The sequence below is a fragment of the Octopus bimaculoides genome, chromosome 6 (genome assembly GCF_046866305.1).
Source record: "Octopus bimaculoides isolate indiv1 chromosome 6, ASM4686630v1, whole genome shotgun sequence".
NCBI lineage: Eukaryota > Metazoa > Mollusca > Cephalopoda > Octopoda > Octopodidae > Octopus > Octopus bimaculoides.
The window spans coordinates 33,381,905-33,398,981 of NC_142933.1; the positions used below are offsets into that span (position 1 = coordinate 33,381,905).

Consider the following 17,077-nt stretch of genomic DNA (forward strand, 5'->3'; position numbering starts at 1 on the left):
AAGAAGAAATCCATAATTGTTACTCATTCTCAAACTTATTTTTGCGAACTTAACTTATGGAAGATATGTGTAAATGTGTTTGTGTCTGTGTGTGCGTGTGCGTGTTTGTGTATGTGTGTGTGTGTGCATGTGTTTGTATATACTTATGAAGATAGATATATATATATAGAGAGAGAGAGGCAGACAGACAGACAGACAGATAGATAGTTAGATAGATAGATAGATAGATAGATAGATAGATAGATAGATAGCTAAATAGATACAAACTAGTACGCACGCGCATTCTCACGTACGTACACTCGCACATATATGCAAAAACCTACAACATGTCTGACTTCCCCATTTTTCTTTTCTCACACTTGCCTCAAGTGCCCCGCTATGGTTTAGAACCCCATAATCAGCTTCTTTTTAAGAAGTATGTTTGTCAATCGAACAGTCGTAGTTTGAAAAGCGAAGGTAGAGGAGCAAGTTCTCGGGAACAAGATATCATGTGAGTTATGAGACATGTCTACCCAAGTATTTCTGGTCATTATGCAGGAACAGATCGAACACAATCAGATTAACTAATCATTCCACTAACAACATTTAGAGATAGAGACAGTGGCGGGGGGCGGGGAGCGGTATGTCTTAGTCTTGTCCATGGTGGTGGAGGTGGCGGCGGCGGCAGAGGCGGCGGCGGTGGTGACAATGACGGTGACGATGGATAAGTTGGTAGTGATGGGGGAGATTGGTATTACGGTGATGATGATAGTGAAGAAGTTGGTGGTGATGTTCATGGCTATAGTGATGATAGTGTGGGGAGGGGTAGCAGGAATGATGATGATGGGAGAGAGAGAATATTGCTTTTGTCTTGCCCATAGTAGTGGCGTGATGGTGATGCTTGTGACCGTGACGATGATGGTGTTGGCGGTGATGCGGTGGCGGTGGTAGTAGTAGTAGGGGTAGTAGTGGTAGTGGTAGTAATGCTTGTGTCGATGATAATGATGATGCATATGTAACTTTTCGTGTTTTTTTTTGTTTGTTTGTTTCTTTGGGTAGTAGTCGTGGTAGGAGTGTTTTTTACAATGATAGTATGCTAATATTATTGTATTTGATTGCAGTATTGATGGCGGCGGCGACGACGGCGGTGGTGGTGGCGGTGGTAGTATTGTGGAGGTGGTGGAGGTGGTGGTGGTTGTGGTGATGTAGAGGGTGTTATGAAGAGGGTGTTTAAATGGGAATCGTTCGAATCTCTAAAACAACATAGGAAGACAATGAGGGCGAAGATTGAAAGTAATTGACCGTTTCAACTCTGCCGCTCGTCAATGGATCGAAATATATAGAAGACGATAAAGAAACTGAGATTTATTATTATTATTATTATTATTATTATTATTATTATTATTATTATTATTATTATTATTATTATTATTTATTGTTGTTGTTGTTGTTTATTTTTGCTGTGTTTTTAGTTGTCCATCATTGCTTGGGATGAACAGCTTCATTTAACTCCTTGGTGCTTTTGCATCTTGTTATTGCTATTGTTGTGTTTTTTTTCTTTTCTTTTCTTTGTGCGCTCTTTCAATTTTCTGTCTGTCTATTTTCATCTGAAAATATTCAGAGACGTTCTTCGTGTGAGGAGACAAACACCTAATGATTTTGATACCTTCCAACGCGACATCGTGAAGCGGAGATCATAGAATGATCTTAAGAATTATAGAACTGTAGAACTCTAGAATTTTTTAAAAAGTTTCTGTCGAACTTAAATCTTATATTGAAGATCCAATTAATCATCTACATTGAAAATCTTGCAAATTACAGGTATGTACTTTCGATTTTAATATGGTTTAAAGTCTTATAATTATATTGATTGATTAGCAGGTAATTACTTTTGTTAATTGCATACTAGTTAGTTGAAATATTCAATTGTTAATTTGATTTGAATGCGTGCAGGGTTTCGATAGTATCTTGTGTTTAACAATATCGTCAATATAATTCATTCAAATATTCTTTTTAAGGTAATTTAGTTTTCTAAAAAGACATTGAATAGTAATTTGTGAGTGAATTATACCAATTGTCTTAATTTTATTGTAAAATATTTAGTTATTTAATGAATTTGGTAAAAAGTCTTTCTTTAAAAATCAATGACAAATTACAGCTTTATATCTGGATTATTAAATACATCTTTAATTTTTCTAGGAAATTGTTGCATATGGAATTAGTTTTATATTGCATTACGACTGTCATTTGTTTGTAATTACTTGTCTGTTTTGGAGGCGTTTTTTATCACTATTATTTCTCATCCGTTAAACAAAACATTTTCATAATCTTATTTTTAGCTAACCCTTGCGTTATACTTTCTAAATAGTAGAAAGCTTTCTTTTGATAAGTGTCAAGTTATTCTAAAGGCTGAAAAAGATATTGCATAGAGGCCAGGAAACGTATGATACTCAGGGTGGGCAAAGAGTTAACAATAACCTATCTATTTTGAAATTGTTCTATAACTCTCTCTTATCACATATCTATTGTCGATTAGATTAACAGTTTATCTGAGAATATATTTGAGTAAATATAACTAGAATTAACGCTTTCTTCTTTTTCTGACATTACGTAACAGGCCTAAAGACTGTAAATATTTCACAAAGCGCCTAGATATAAGTATGTAGCCAAAATTTTCAAAGACCAGCCATCTCTATAAAGCAGCTTCCAGAAACTCAATGACGGAACAAACATTCACACATCAAGACATCAAAATTCCAAGTAAACACTACACAAAAATAATTGCAGAACATATGTTGTGATGTTGATTTGTCAAACTCACAAGACTTCAAAGAAACTCGACATCATTGAATTTATGCATGTTTATATTGATATGTATACATATGTACGTACATACATACATATATATATATATATATATATATATATATATATATATATATATATATATATATATATATATATATATATATATATATATATAACGTCATATGTAAACAAACATAAGTTCCTTTTTTGAAGCGTTGAAATGTATTGTAGAACAAGTAGAAAGATAAATTTTATTCAACGCGTAAAAGCTGAACAGTATATTTAAAAGATAAAATCCTTTTGAGAGCAGAAAAATTTACTGGCAACTGTTCAGTATTTACGCGTTGAATAAAATTTATCTTTCTACTTGTTCTATATATATGTGTGTGTGTGTGGGGGTGTGTGTGTGTGTGTGTGTGTGTGTGGGTGTGTGTTTTGTTTTTATGTATGTGTGTGTACATATGTGTGTGAAAGTATATGTATATGTGCGTATATATGCATATATATATATATATATATATATATATATATATATATATATATATATATATATATATGTATATGCATACACACATACACATACATATATATGTCAACATGTTTATGTATATAATACGTGTATTTATATGTGTATAGGTTATATATATATATATATATATATATATATATATATAAAGAGAGATAGAGCGAGAAAGAGAGGGAAAGACAGACAACACACAGCAGACAGACAGATAGACAGACAGAGACAGTCATACACACAACAGAGTGCTGTTAACTGTCATCGCTATTCTGTAAATTCAATACTTGCTTTTGCTCTTCAAATTTTCCAGTACATAAATGTCTAATTCAATTGGAAACTAAAAGTAGTCTAACCAATTCGCAACTTGTAATTCGGTAAAAAAAATCCTTATTAAGATTAAGATGATATAGACGAGACGTTAAGTTTCGGCAATGATTTTGTTTTAGTTCAATTAAGTACTGTTTTCCTTTATTTCTGCCACTAGCAATTTTGAAAGATGTATGAACCCCTGTGCGGCACCTTGGGAAAGTGTCTTCCACTATAGTTTTATGCTAACCAATGCCTTATGACTGAATTTGGGTGACGGAAATTGTGTCGATAACTGATGAGAGAAGAGCATTTTCACGTTCTTTGTGTATTCCTGTTTTCGTTATATTCCTTCGACGTCTTTCCGAGCAACATCTTACGTGTCTGTGTGAAAGTGTGTATGTGTGTGTGTGTGTGGGGGGGGGTCTTCGTGGAAGTGTGTCTCTCACGCCGCTTGACAACCGGTGTTGGTTTATCCGTGTAACTAAGCGGTCCTGCAAAAGAAACTGATAGAATAAGAACCAGACTTCAAAAAATAAGTACCTGGGATGGTCTACCCCAGCATGTCTGCAGTCCATTGACTAAAACAAGAGCAACATAAGACATGAAACAGTACCTATCAGGTCCCTGCTACAATCAACTTTTATGGTTTTGTTTTCAATCAAGTAACACCATTTGAAGGGTTTGTTTCGAATCAAATAACACCATATAATGGTAAATTATTCCGAAACTGCAACAACTGGAACTACTTTACACCGTCTATGTCACAGGCCTCTGAGGGTTCATATAAGATTGGGTGGGGACACATACCAAAATAGTAAATTGGGGATGCACAATACTGTTTTAAGGGTCCGTATGTTAAAATTAGTAGCAAAGTCTTCCTCAAATCGCATGCTACTGGCTTTTAAAATACATATTAGATCAGTAGTTCTTAGCATATTATACCTTAAAAAAGAGGTGATGATCGTGGTTAAAATGTGGATCTGCAATCCACAGTTATAACATTATCACATCCTACTGTTTATTCCACAGAATTAATAGGTTGTAGTTACTCTATAACTTTATTCCAGACCTACTTTTAAATTCAGTTTGGCCTCAGTTTGTTTCTCTTGTATTTGTGCATGTAAAAGGCTGTATAACAGGGAAGTGCTAACTGTCTAAATACACCAAGGAATAGAATATCTAAAAAAAAAACAAAGAGAGCATATTGGTGTTTTCACGCCGGCGAAATGCTTAGAGGTATTTCGTCTGTCTTTACGTTCTGAGTTCAAATTTCACCGAGGTCGACTTTGCCTTTCATCCTTTCGGGGTCGGTAAATTAAGTACCAGTTGCTTGCGTACTGGGGTCGATCTAATTGACTGGCCCCGCTCCAAAAATTTCGGGCTTTGTGCCTAGAGCAGAAAAGAGTATAAGAATAAGACAGCAAAATTTAGATCCGAGTACGTATGATATTTTTCACTCCTTGTACGTAATTGTAATTTATTTTAGATTAATTAAATTTATTTTATATTTAGGTTACTTAATATTATGTATTTAATTTGTACAGTGCGTTTACAATCTAATTTCAAAAAATCTTCAACATAATCTGTAATCTATCTTCCAAAATATTGTTGTGGTTAGAATATCTTTACAAAATAATATTTAATCAGATTTATTTCAGTTCAATTCTCGTCGAGGTCAACTCTGTCTTTCATCCTTCGATTATGTTTCTTATTTGTGATGTTTAGATAACTCCTCTTAAATTAAATAACGAAAAGGGTAATATATAATGTAAGTATACAGTTAGTTCATTTATAATAAGCGTGGACATAAATCATAAATATTCTATTTATTCATGTGTGTGTATGTATTCATGTGTATGTGTATATATACTCTCCATTTTTTTCTACGATACTCTTCCATCAGTCTGGTAGACTTGCAAGGTCCCGCTTCCAAAATTCACTTCTTTACGGAAAATACTTCTCCAGTACTGTTCTGCCCTCGTCTACAGAATTCATATTTTTTCCGTTCAAATGATTTTGAAGACTGTGGAATAAATGATAATCAGATGGGGGCAATGTCCGGCGAATATGGTGGGTGGAGCATCGTTACCTATTCAAACTGCAACAGCCTTTGGAATGTCATCCTTGTTGTATGTGGCCGAGCATTATCCGGTTGGAAAATACTTTTCGTCTTGACCAAAGCTGGTCGTTTTTCTTCTAACGCTCAAGCTGCTCGTAGTAGATCTCCTTTGCTATCATTTAGCTTGGGTTTAAAAGTTCAAAGTGGACTAAAGCTTTCATATCCCACTAAAAAATAACAACACCTTACGTAGGTGAAGACCTTCTTTGGCCTGGGGTACCGGTGTTTCTTCTTTCCCTACCCACTGTCTTCGACGCTTGACATTTTAATAAAGAACCCATTTCTCGCCACCAGTCACTATTCGGTCTAAAAAAGGTTAATTCGTGAGACGTGACAAAGAAGAGCAGACATTCACTCTCTGCGTGCGATTAGACTTGGAAAGTTTGGGAGGAACCCATTGACCCTATTTGTTGATTTCCCGATGGCACGCAAGTATCGATGAATGGTTGAATGACCAAACCAAGCTCTTCTGCTAGTTCCTTAACAGTTACGATGGGATTTTGTTCCACCAGGGTTTCGAATTAACACATTAAAATCAAATAAAATATACGCTTCATAAAAAATAAAAAATAAAATTACAACAGTATATACGCATACTAGACCATCTACAACATATATATATATATATATATCAAAATACACAGATGCATACGTACAGACAATATACGCATATAGGTATATATTTGGAAGACTCAAATACATGCACGAATACGCATGTATGCACATACTGTTGTAATTTTATTTTTTATTTTTAATGCAGTGTATATTTTATCTGATTTTAATGTGTTAATTCGAATACAATTAATTATTTACAATATGTATTTTGAACCCATTTTTCTATTTAAGGTTTTCTTCGATTCTTTTTTTTTTAATAGGATGAATCTATATTAAATTCATTTGTTTTGTTCATTGCGCACCCAAGATCGTTATTTGAAACGACCAGTGAAACGGATCCATGTGTTTAAAATTTTATATTAGCTTTGATTGCATTGTTATTCCTTTCCCGTTTCTAACAAAACTGTCCGATGAACGGGAACGTCAAGCTCTGAGTAACAGTCTTTTGTTATATTTCTGCTGCTATTAAATAAAGTATATATATATATATATATATATATATATATATATATATATGAGTACCTGTGTATATATACTTACATATATACGGGATCTTTCCTGTTTAGCTTTCCCTTTTCAATTCCTTCAATTTTGATCCATTTGATTTCAAACTTGGTGTATTGATGTAGTCTGGTATGATAATTATGGAAATAAAATTCATTTTGCTTTAAATAAGTTAATACTTTTTATTAAAGTTTACAAATTTCGTGTAATTTTAGCCAATCGAAAGCCACTGACATATAAATGCCTGTTTCCACAGTAGCAAGCCAGGCTGTTGTGTATTCTGCTTAGTCTTTCGTATATGATAGAGATAGTGAAAACCGAGGAGGATGCGGTTGATCGGGCAGACCGCATCCTCAACCGCTGAATGCCCCACAGTTTTAGAGTTATCTAGAACTACCATTTTATGACCTTAGGGTGCTCTTTGGGACGAGATTTTGCTGCCATTTCTATTTGTGTGTGTGTGTGTGTGTGTGTGTGCTAAAAACCATTGCTGAAATCGACGGACAAAATACCATGCAATGTTTGCTCTAGTTCTTTATGTACTAATTCTAATGCCATCGAAATCAACTTTGCCTCTCGTCTTGTCGTCTTCTTGGATTCGATAAAAAAAAATAATAGTATTCAAGTGCTTGAATTGTATAAGTCACTAGAATCCTTTTCTCAAAAGTTACTGACCCTGTGACTAAATTAGAAATAATTATTTTTCATTTTAATTCGTCCATCATCAAACTTTAAACATCCGAGTATGAGAATTTCTTCGTCGAACGGAATTCTTCTTTACGCACGCCATAGAACCGCTCATAACTTTTTTATTGTTTGGAATTTTCAGAAAATTTATGTACATTTGTATTCTACACACGGAAATTCACACCGCTATGAAAAGATTTTTTTTTACAGTTTTTCCAAAATTTTCTTTTTAAATTTTTTGGTAAATTTTTCGAATTTCTTTTTGTTTTTTCGTTTTTTTTTTCTAATCACCTTTTAAAATACGGACAGTCCGAATTTTTTGGTTTAAATCCCAGCCATAGACCATAAAATGTGTTTAAGGGGATCAAGATTCGAAAAGCATCAATACGTCACACTGAGAAACAAACGAGGAGGGTATCAGCTAAATAGCCACATGTTATACTACAGGCATGCATTACCACATTCATACCATAACACGTTTATAAACTGCCACAATCGACGTATTCCATCCAACTATCTGTTTTGTCTCCCTATTTTCTTCACATTATTGGAATCTATTTTACCATTTCAGGAATTATCTCTTAACACTTATTCGTCTTCCAAGCAAACGATTCTCTTTTGAGATTATCTTAATGATTTTATCCAACATCAAGGCAGAACCGAATCATCCATCTCCCAAATCACCCGCTTTATCATCTTTTTTTTTTTTAACAAATATATGACAAATTTGATAATGTCATTGTAGACACTGTACCTGAAAATAAAAGAGATGGACAGGGTTAGAATGCCTTTCTGCTCATACTGGGCTATGCAACGACACTAGTTGTTGATTCCCATTCTTAGTCAAGACAGTTTCATTAAACAAAGTATTTTTATGACGACTTTCACTGTGTCTACCATTTCACCAAAATGATCTTAATCACTTTTCTTTCATAACTCAAATGACGTTTTAATAAATAGAGGGTTGTGTCAGCCTGCATAGCTCAGTCGATAGAGCATCAGACTTTTACGATTTAGTTGATTGAGGATATCTAATGGTTCAACTCCCTTTATTTTTCCTTGCAGTATTTGCTCTGTTACTTTACATTGTATTCTCAAATGTAGGAAAACAGAAATTTGCTTTTTATCCTTCCGGTATCGATAAAATAAAGTACCTAGGACCGATATAATCGCCTTTTCCTCCCCTCCAAATTTCTGGCTTTGTGTCAATGTAAAAGGTTATTTCTATTATACCTAAAACCTAGTTTTCCAGTTTTTCTATCCAACCAGAAATTGCTTACTTTAGATAGGTAAGACCTACAACATAAACTCTAAAGCTGGCGTTACCATTAGCACACCGGCCGTAATGCTTCGCAGCATTCCGTCCGTCTTTACATTCTCAGTTCAAATTCCACCGAGTTCGACTCTGCCTTCCATCCTTTCGGGATCGATTAAATAAGTAGTAGTCAAACACCAGGATTGATATAATCGACTAGTTTTCCACCACACTCCACCACCAAATTTCAGGCGTTGTTCCTATAAATATGATATTATCGACTACATCTTTCACTAATATTAGAGGTTTTGTGAAATTGTTAGAAAACATTATTTTGGTCATGTATCAGATATGGTAAAGCGCCGGATTAACAACATTGTAGCAATCAGTTACGTCCCTTCACCTTCTGATTTCATATTCCACAATGATGAGGCTTCCAGTTCACTTTATTAAAGTAAAATAAAAATAGTATTAGTAATATTAAATTTCGTATTGAAGTCCATTAAATCATCTTCTGTGATTGATAAAAATAATGTTACAGCTCTGGAACGGATATAATCGATCATATCCTCCACTACTGCTACCACCACCACCACCATCGCTCAAAATGAGTGCAATTTTACCACAGTTAGAAACTATTATTTCGGTGATAATAAGTAGTTAAAAATAATTGGTGAATGAAAGGAATCTTTAGAGCGTCGGATAGAATTTCTTGTGTTATTCGTTCCAGTCTAAGACTAAATTCTGTCGGGTCAACTTAGCTGTTGATCTTTCCAGAGTCGACAAGTTAAATGCCAGCACAAAGCAGTGGATTAGCAGCATTATTAACGAGTTGAGCGAGATTCTTTGCGGTTATTGTTCCGGCTTTATGTTCAAATTCTGGCTAGGTGTTAATCAACCAGGCACTCGGTCTAACCAGCAATTAACCACTATGGATAGGCTAGAATTATAACAGGCATACATAAACTGTGACGGTGATTTGGGTTTTTATCATCAGTGGATAAACTGTAGCTGAAAACAAAGTAAAATCGCGTCCCTCTATGGTCAGAATTCAAATATTATTGGGATCCGCTTTTCTTTTCATCTGTCCAGGCTCAATACAATAAAGTACCAATTAAGTACTGGGATCGATTCCATCAATTACATTCTCCAGCAAAATCTGTAACCTTGAATCATTGTTAGAAATATTTATTGTTATGAGTTCGATTATTTTATCACACAAGGTATAAGGTTTTCAGGTTCTTCTATACTGGTGACATCAGTATAGCAGATGTTAAGTTCACAGGCCAGCCAAAGGAGATAGGGAAGTAGCTAGAACACTTTCAGATTCAGCTATGCTGGTTGGGTCAATACGATTGATGTCTATTTCTAAAGTCTAAAGATTGACGGGAAATGAAGGCGACGGGATGGCCAGGGAATTGTCAGTGCTGGGGAGAAAGGATTGGAAAAAAAGTGTTTAGTGCGAAACACAGCAGAGATAGTAGTAGTAGTAGTAGTAGTAGTAGTAGTAGTAGTAGTAGTAGTAGTAGTAGCCGCAGCAGCCGCAGCAGTAGTAGTAGTAGTAGTAGTAGTAGTAGTAGCAGTAGCAGCAGTAGCAGCAGCAGCAGCAACAGTAGTAGTAGTAGTAGCAGCAGCAGTAGTAGTAGTAGTAGTAGTAGTAGTAGTAGTAGTAGTAGTAGAAGCAGCAGCAGCAGCAGCAGTAGTAGTAGTAGTAGTAGTAGTAGTAGTAGAAGCAGCAGTAGCAGCAGCCAAAAGAAAGTGAGCTGTTATGAGGAACAAACGATTTTCTTTGTCAAATCTTGAATGAGACTAAGCCTAAGTCTCCATTGAAGAACTCTCGAAAAGTTCAGTGCGTGTCAATCGGCGCAAGACTGAAAGGATTGACACATCGGGTTCCATCCAGTTCAAATACTTCTGGTACTCGTCATGGTCGAGAGGGAGGTGCTACCTTCCAGAAAATTTGTCATATAATGAGTAAGGGTGGTGAGTACGGACTGAGGAAATGCGCTTACTCTCAGGATAGAACAGGAATACAGCTAGGAGATGGCACTTCACATTAATAGTTAAGGGAAGCCTGAGATTTTATTATTTTTTTATATGCATCTTTATATTTGTAAATATGTGTGTGTGTATGTTTATGTGTGCGTGTGCATGCATGTGAGTGTATGTGTGCATGTGTATGTATGAATGTCTCACTGCATACTTTCGTGCATGCACATACCATGTATTTTAAGGGCAATCCATACATCTGGATTGGCTGTGTGGTAAGTAGCTTACTAACCAACCACATGGTTCCGGGTTCAGTCCCACTGCGTGGTACCTTGGTCAAGTGTCTTCTACTATAGCCTCGGGCCGACCAAAGCCTTGTGAGTGGATTTGGTAGACGGAAACTGAAAAAAGCCTATCATATATGTATGTGTGTGTGTGTGTATGTGTGTGTGTGTGTGTTTGTGTGTGTGCGTGTGTGTGTGCGTGTCCCAACATCGCTTGACAACCGTGGTTGCGTGGTAAAAAGCCATATAGGCGCAAGCGTGGGTGTGTGATAAGAAGCTTGCTTCCCAATCTGTCTGATGTGTGTGTGTGTGTGTGTGTGTGTGTGTGTGTGAGTGTATGTGTGTGCGTGTGTGTGTGTGTGTGTGCGTGTGTGTGTGTATGTCTGCGTGTGTGTGTGTTTGTCCCCCACCATCGTTTGACAAGCGATGTTGGTGTGTTTATGTCTCCATAACTTAACGGTTCGGCAAAATACAGCGATAGAATAAGTACCAGGCTTAACAAGAATAATGGGGTGGGTTCATTCGGCTAAAATTTCTTCAAGAATAAGTCCTGGGGTCGATTTCTTCGTCTAAAAGCAGTGCTCCAGCATGGCTGCTGTCAAAGACTGAAACAAATAAAAGAATAAATGAATATATATGTGTATGCATGTACATATATATTATAAACACAGATACATGGGCATATACATATATATACATACATATAGATAATATTATTAAAATTAATAATAATAGCCTCGAAAATATATGTTAATACAACATTATGAAGGTAATTCAAACTGGTGAAATTACATCTGAACAACTGAAAAAATTTTAGCAGTTAATAAACGCTAACAAAAAGAAACGCTTAAATCAAATTCAAAGACATTCATTCATTCAATCATTAGCGATGTCATTGAATAACTAATTTGCTTTATAAAAATAAAAATAAAAATAAAACCAAAAATAAAAAATAAACGTATTTAAGAAAAGTCATTCAATAATAATATTAATAGTTTTTCTTCTAATGATATATATATATATATATATTCATATATACATACACACAAACACACACACATACATATATACACACACACACACATAGATAGATATACGTATGTATGCGTATGTTTGTATGTGTATGCGCGTGTGTGTATGTTTGTGTGCGTGCCTGCGTGCGTGAGTGTGTATATTAGGTCGGCAACTAAGTTTCCACCGTTTTTTAAATTTAAATTTTTTAAAAGGTTTGATAAAAAATAACAACTAATTAATCAATAATGTATTCACCCTTGTTGTTTACAACTTCTTCCCAACGTTCAACAAGATTTTCAATACCTCGTTGGTAGAAATCATCCGATTTCGACTCGAAAAATTGATCCAACCAAGCTCTCAACTCTGCATCAATATTGAACGAAACTCCGCGCATAGTATTTGAAAGAGATCGAAAGTGGAAATCCATTGGTGTCAAATCAGGAGAGTACGGTGGGTGTGGCGAGCAGCTTTTGCGGCCTTAGAACCTTGATTAAAAGCAAAAAGAAGGAGGTGTCGAAAATGCTCGTTTTTCTTAACTTGACATTCCATTTTAATGATCTGAAAATAAACAAAAATTAACCAAAATTAACTAGTAAAGAAACAAAATAGATTCCAAAATGATTCAAAAATAGAATTCTTGAAACAAATAGAATCCAAAATTTAAAAACGCAATAAATTCCAAAATTTAAAAAAACGGCGGAAACTTAGTTGCCAACCTAATATATATATAAATAGGAAATAGTAGCGCAACAACGTACCAATTTTTGATGGAAATAGCAGTCGCTAGGAAAAGCTTCACTTAATGTATAGAGGCAAAGATGATTGCGGGCGCTGAATATAAAACATTTTCGTCTTACCTCTAGCATATACGTGTAGTTTGGACCAGCCCCTTAGGCGTTAAATACTCGTAGTGTTGTGTTTCTTCGTGTACACAACCGAAATATCCTATCTGATATTTCCACTCTCACCAACCATAGGCCGAAACCACAGATATTACCCTAACCCTACATGGGCGCATACCTTTTCAAGTACCTGATTCTACCTGAATCGTCTTTTTAATATATATATATATATATATATATATATATATATATATATATATATATATATATATATATATATATATATATATATAATAGGATAACAAATAGAAAGTCCTTGGTACAGTATTTTTTTTAATGAATCAAAATGGCTTTTCTCATAATTTTTCCACTTTAATAATTAGATATTTATGAATATCTAATTATTAAAGTAGAAATTTATCAGAAAACCCATTTTTGTTAATTAGATGTTTATAAACATCTAATTATTAATGTGGAAAAATTATCAGAAAGCCTATTTTTATTCATTTTTTCAAACATATATATATATATATATATATATATATATATATATACGCAAACATACACACATGTATATATGTATACTTTCATATATTCATACATATTCGAAGATTACAGATCCAATCCATCACTGGAACTGTAAAATTCTGTAAAACTTTCAAGAAGTTTATCAGTTAAATATATGTGACCATGTCTAGATATGCAACTATATACATGCGAATACATACATAAAGCAAAACAAACATATCTGCATATATATATATGCATACATACAAATAAAAATACCCTGTTGTTGATGTTGAAATTCCGATGAAGGAGCCTTGAATCTAGGTTGAGAACCGTCTCTTTCTCTTTTGGGAAGAAATCTTGAAATAAGACTGGACAATGACATGCAAGCATATATATGTATATATATATATATATATATATATATATATATATATATATATGCATTTGTGTATGTGTATATATATATATATATATATATATATATATATATATATATTTTATAAGGTTTTTAACTTTTAAATTTTCATATTCAAAAGAGAATCTAGTTAATGATCCCCTAAGGTAAGTTCTTGTGCTATATTGGTAACGGTTGCTACATCCTCTGGAAAATTATAATATATATATATATATATATATATATATATATATATATATATATATATATATACATATATACACACACATGCATATATGTATATGTATATATATATGTGTGTGTGTGTGTGTGTGTGTGTGTGTGTGTGTGTGTGTGTGTGTGTGTGTGTGTGTGTGTGTGTGTGTGTGTACGACTGTGTATGTATGTGTGTGTGCCTTTAAGATATGAGAGCAACTAATACCAGATTGTTAATGCTTCTTGTAGCACATTTCGCATGCGCCCGCAATCTATTTTGTAATCTCAAGCAATAGCTGCATACTACAGTCGTTCAGTTTTCTTCATGCTTTTACATCTCTTACCACTCTTTCCTGCGTGTAAGCAACCGAACTTATTTTTAAAATGTTGATGCGTTAGAGAAATAGGAGTGATTCGGGGATAACAGTTTTTTTTCTCAAGTAAAAGTCCTGTAGATGAAGAGAGAGAATTTCCCCGCAGGAGTCTCTGAGTTATTCTCCATACCACTGCCATCTTCCCACCTAAACCTTTTGCATACGGTGAGAGAAGGATGGTGGCCCGAATGAGTGTATATTACAACACGAACCAGACTAGCCACCTGATGTCTGATCTACTAACTTTACTGTGTATGTACATGTGTGCGTGTGTATGTGTATGTGTATGTGTCTATACATACAAGTGTATAATGACTGACATTCGATTGTTTTTTTTCTTAAACTCAGGCGAGAACTATGTACGACGACAATAATCTAAAGAACCCAGAACTTTGTGAAGAAACGAAATGCTCCCAACAACAGAACGGTAAAGTAGGACAACAACAGATGCAACACACAATACGTGTTCTTTCTATTGAGGATATTCTTCGAGATGAAAAACGATTTACTCCTTCACCAGATAAAACTCTTTGTACAAACTCGAAAAGTCTTTGTTCTAGTTCTTTTCCACATGAAGCTTCAAATGTTTTAAGTTCGAGCCTTCCTGACGTATCTCCATTCGGTGCAGAATTTCCACCAAGGCACACAATGAAATCAATTTATGGTCCCTGTCTACCAGCGTGGTCTATGCCTCAGATGGCACCCACTAATACCACTGCCAATTGGGTCTACCCGGCACTGCTTCAAAGACAATTACTCTTCGACTTCAGTGGTAAGATAACTGATTTCTTTTCATTTTTGGAATATCTCTAAAACAAGTGTAGAGACTACCAAAGAGGTCATCTCTACGTAATCACTTAATTTGCTCAAAATTCTCCTTCGCTTCACAATCTACCTTCTTAGTTTCAATAAAAGACTATTATTCTCTCGACTGGGACGCTTGGTTTGCTTGGTCAAGGATGATCTGAGTTAAACAATTATAATTTAGTAGAAAAATAGAGCCGCAATTACTTGAATTGTTAGAAAATTGATTGTGCATTGGAGCGATCAGTAATTTACATTGCGTACAGCTTTCTATTCTGTGTTGCTAATAGTCTCACAGCTATAATTAGATACTATAGATGCAGTTCCTTGTACTTCTCTAGATTTGTACTTTATTTATTGACCTCGAAAGAATGAAAAGCAAAATTGGCCTCTACAGCATTTGTACTCAGAAAGGGAAGTGAGTCAAAGCAAATACCGTAAGGCATTCTATTCGACGCTCTAACGATTCTGTTAATAATACAGCTAAAATAAATAGCAGAAAAGATAGAACTCAGTATTTAAGGCCTGAAATTTCGGGATAGGGGATAATCGATTACATCGACTCCAATACTTGACAAGTATTATTTTGACCCCGAAAGACAAAGTCGACCTCTGCGGAATTTGAACTCAAAACGTTAAGTCTGATGCTAACAATACTGCCAGCTCGCTGCCTTAGCCCAGTATCTAACAACCAGGAAAATGTTCAGGCCTGCTATACTGGCGTCAGTAATAAGACTGCTCTCGCAGATAATAGATTGATGGTTCAAGTCCTTGTAGTGGGCCGGCATTTCTTTATTTTTCCTTTTTTTCATGAGCTGGTGCGTATAATATCCAGTGTATAGTTTTTAATGTAAAGTCAACGAACCAACGAAGGAGCTTCTATGTAGTCTCTAGGCCTGCCAGAAATAACATTTAAATCCCTCTCAAATACCCCCTCTGCTACCTAAGAAAAGAACACATTGATAATATTGTCTTCGGTTCCCATTACATAGGGAAAAGATGAGACTGTCACGGAAGGGATGCCTTTTATCATAGGCCTGTCCGACCTTAAGTTAAAAAGCAACCGCAACTGAAATTGATCGTTTTAGTTGTTTTAATAAAGGTTGCTATTTATCCCCAGATCAATCAAGGATGAATAGATCTATGACTAAAGACCTTTCAGCCGTAACCATAACATCTTTTATTTAGACATGATATCCAGGTAGGACCAAATTGAGTAATGTATCCTTCTCTTTTTGAGACGATAGTGTGTAGTTTAAGGGTAATTTGACAGCTATTTTAGCAGATCGAGTGACCGAGTGGAGATGCCTCATAGACTGGGATCATGAAGACCACAGTGAGTGGAACGCAGTGTCTGGATAAACCGCACTTGAATATACTCCTTGCTTCGCCTTATATCAACGTTACCTTTACAAAATCCAACAAAATCTGAAGTCTTTATTATCGATTTCATAAAATCAATAACAATTCAAAATCTATTGATGGATGTCTTTTATTATGAAAACTCAGATGAATGGCAGTATTTATTTTTTAAAGGGGGGGGGGGGGGGGTGTTCATATAATAAAAGTATCTATTTCTTTTTTGCCGGTACAAACTTAATTCGTGTTGCAGTGAAGGTTTAGAATAATTGGATCGTCCAGCACAGAGTGTCGTTGCTTTTGTTGTCGATGATGAAGTTGGTTATGCTGTTGCTGCTGTCTTCGTTCTAAAAAGCCAACTCATGGTCAAACGCATTCCTTTGACATAATATATCCATGTCAAAGAAATTTTGGTTATAGTATACATAGAGCTACAATATCCAATGGGTACTTATTTTTAATGGTAAAGTGTGGTTTTTGAAGAATTTAGCTGCT

The 17,077-nt window shown here is 34.9% G+C and overlaps 1 protein-coding gene across 2 annotated transcripts in view; it reads left to right on the top strand.

The window, feature by feature from the left end:
* The first annotated feature begins 1,195 nt into the window (after positions 1-1,195).
* LOC106873630 (uncharacterized) overlaps positions 1,196-17,077 on the top strand; it is a 105,900-nt gene continuing 90,018 nt past the window's right edge. Inside the window, exons 1-2 of one of the 2 annotated variants that reach the window (XM_052968927.2) lie at positions 1,196-1,800; positions 14,768-15,191. In XM_052968927.2, coding sequence (XP_052824887.1) covers positions 14,777-15,191 — 415 coding nt within the window. In that variant the 5' untranslated portion in view covers positions 1,196-1,800; positions 14,768-14,776. The remainder of the gene's footprint in view (positions 1,801-14,767; positions 15,192-17,077) is intronic. The other variant, XM_052968926.2, reaches the window with a different exon arrangement.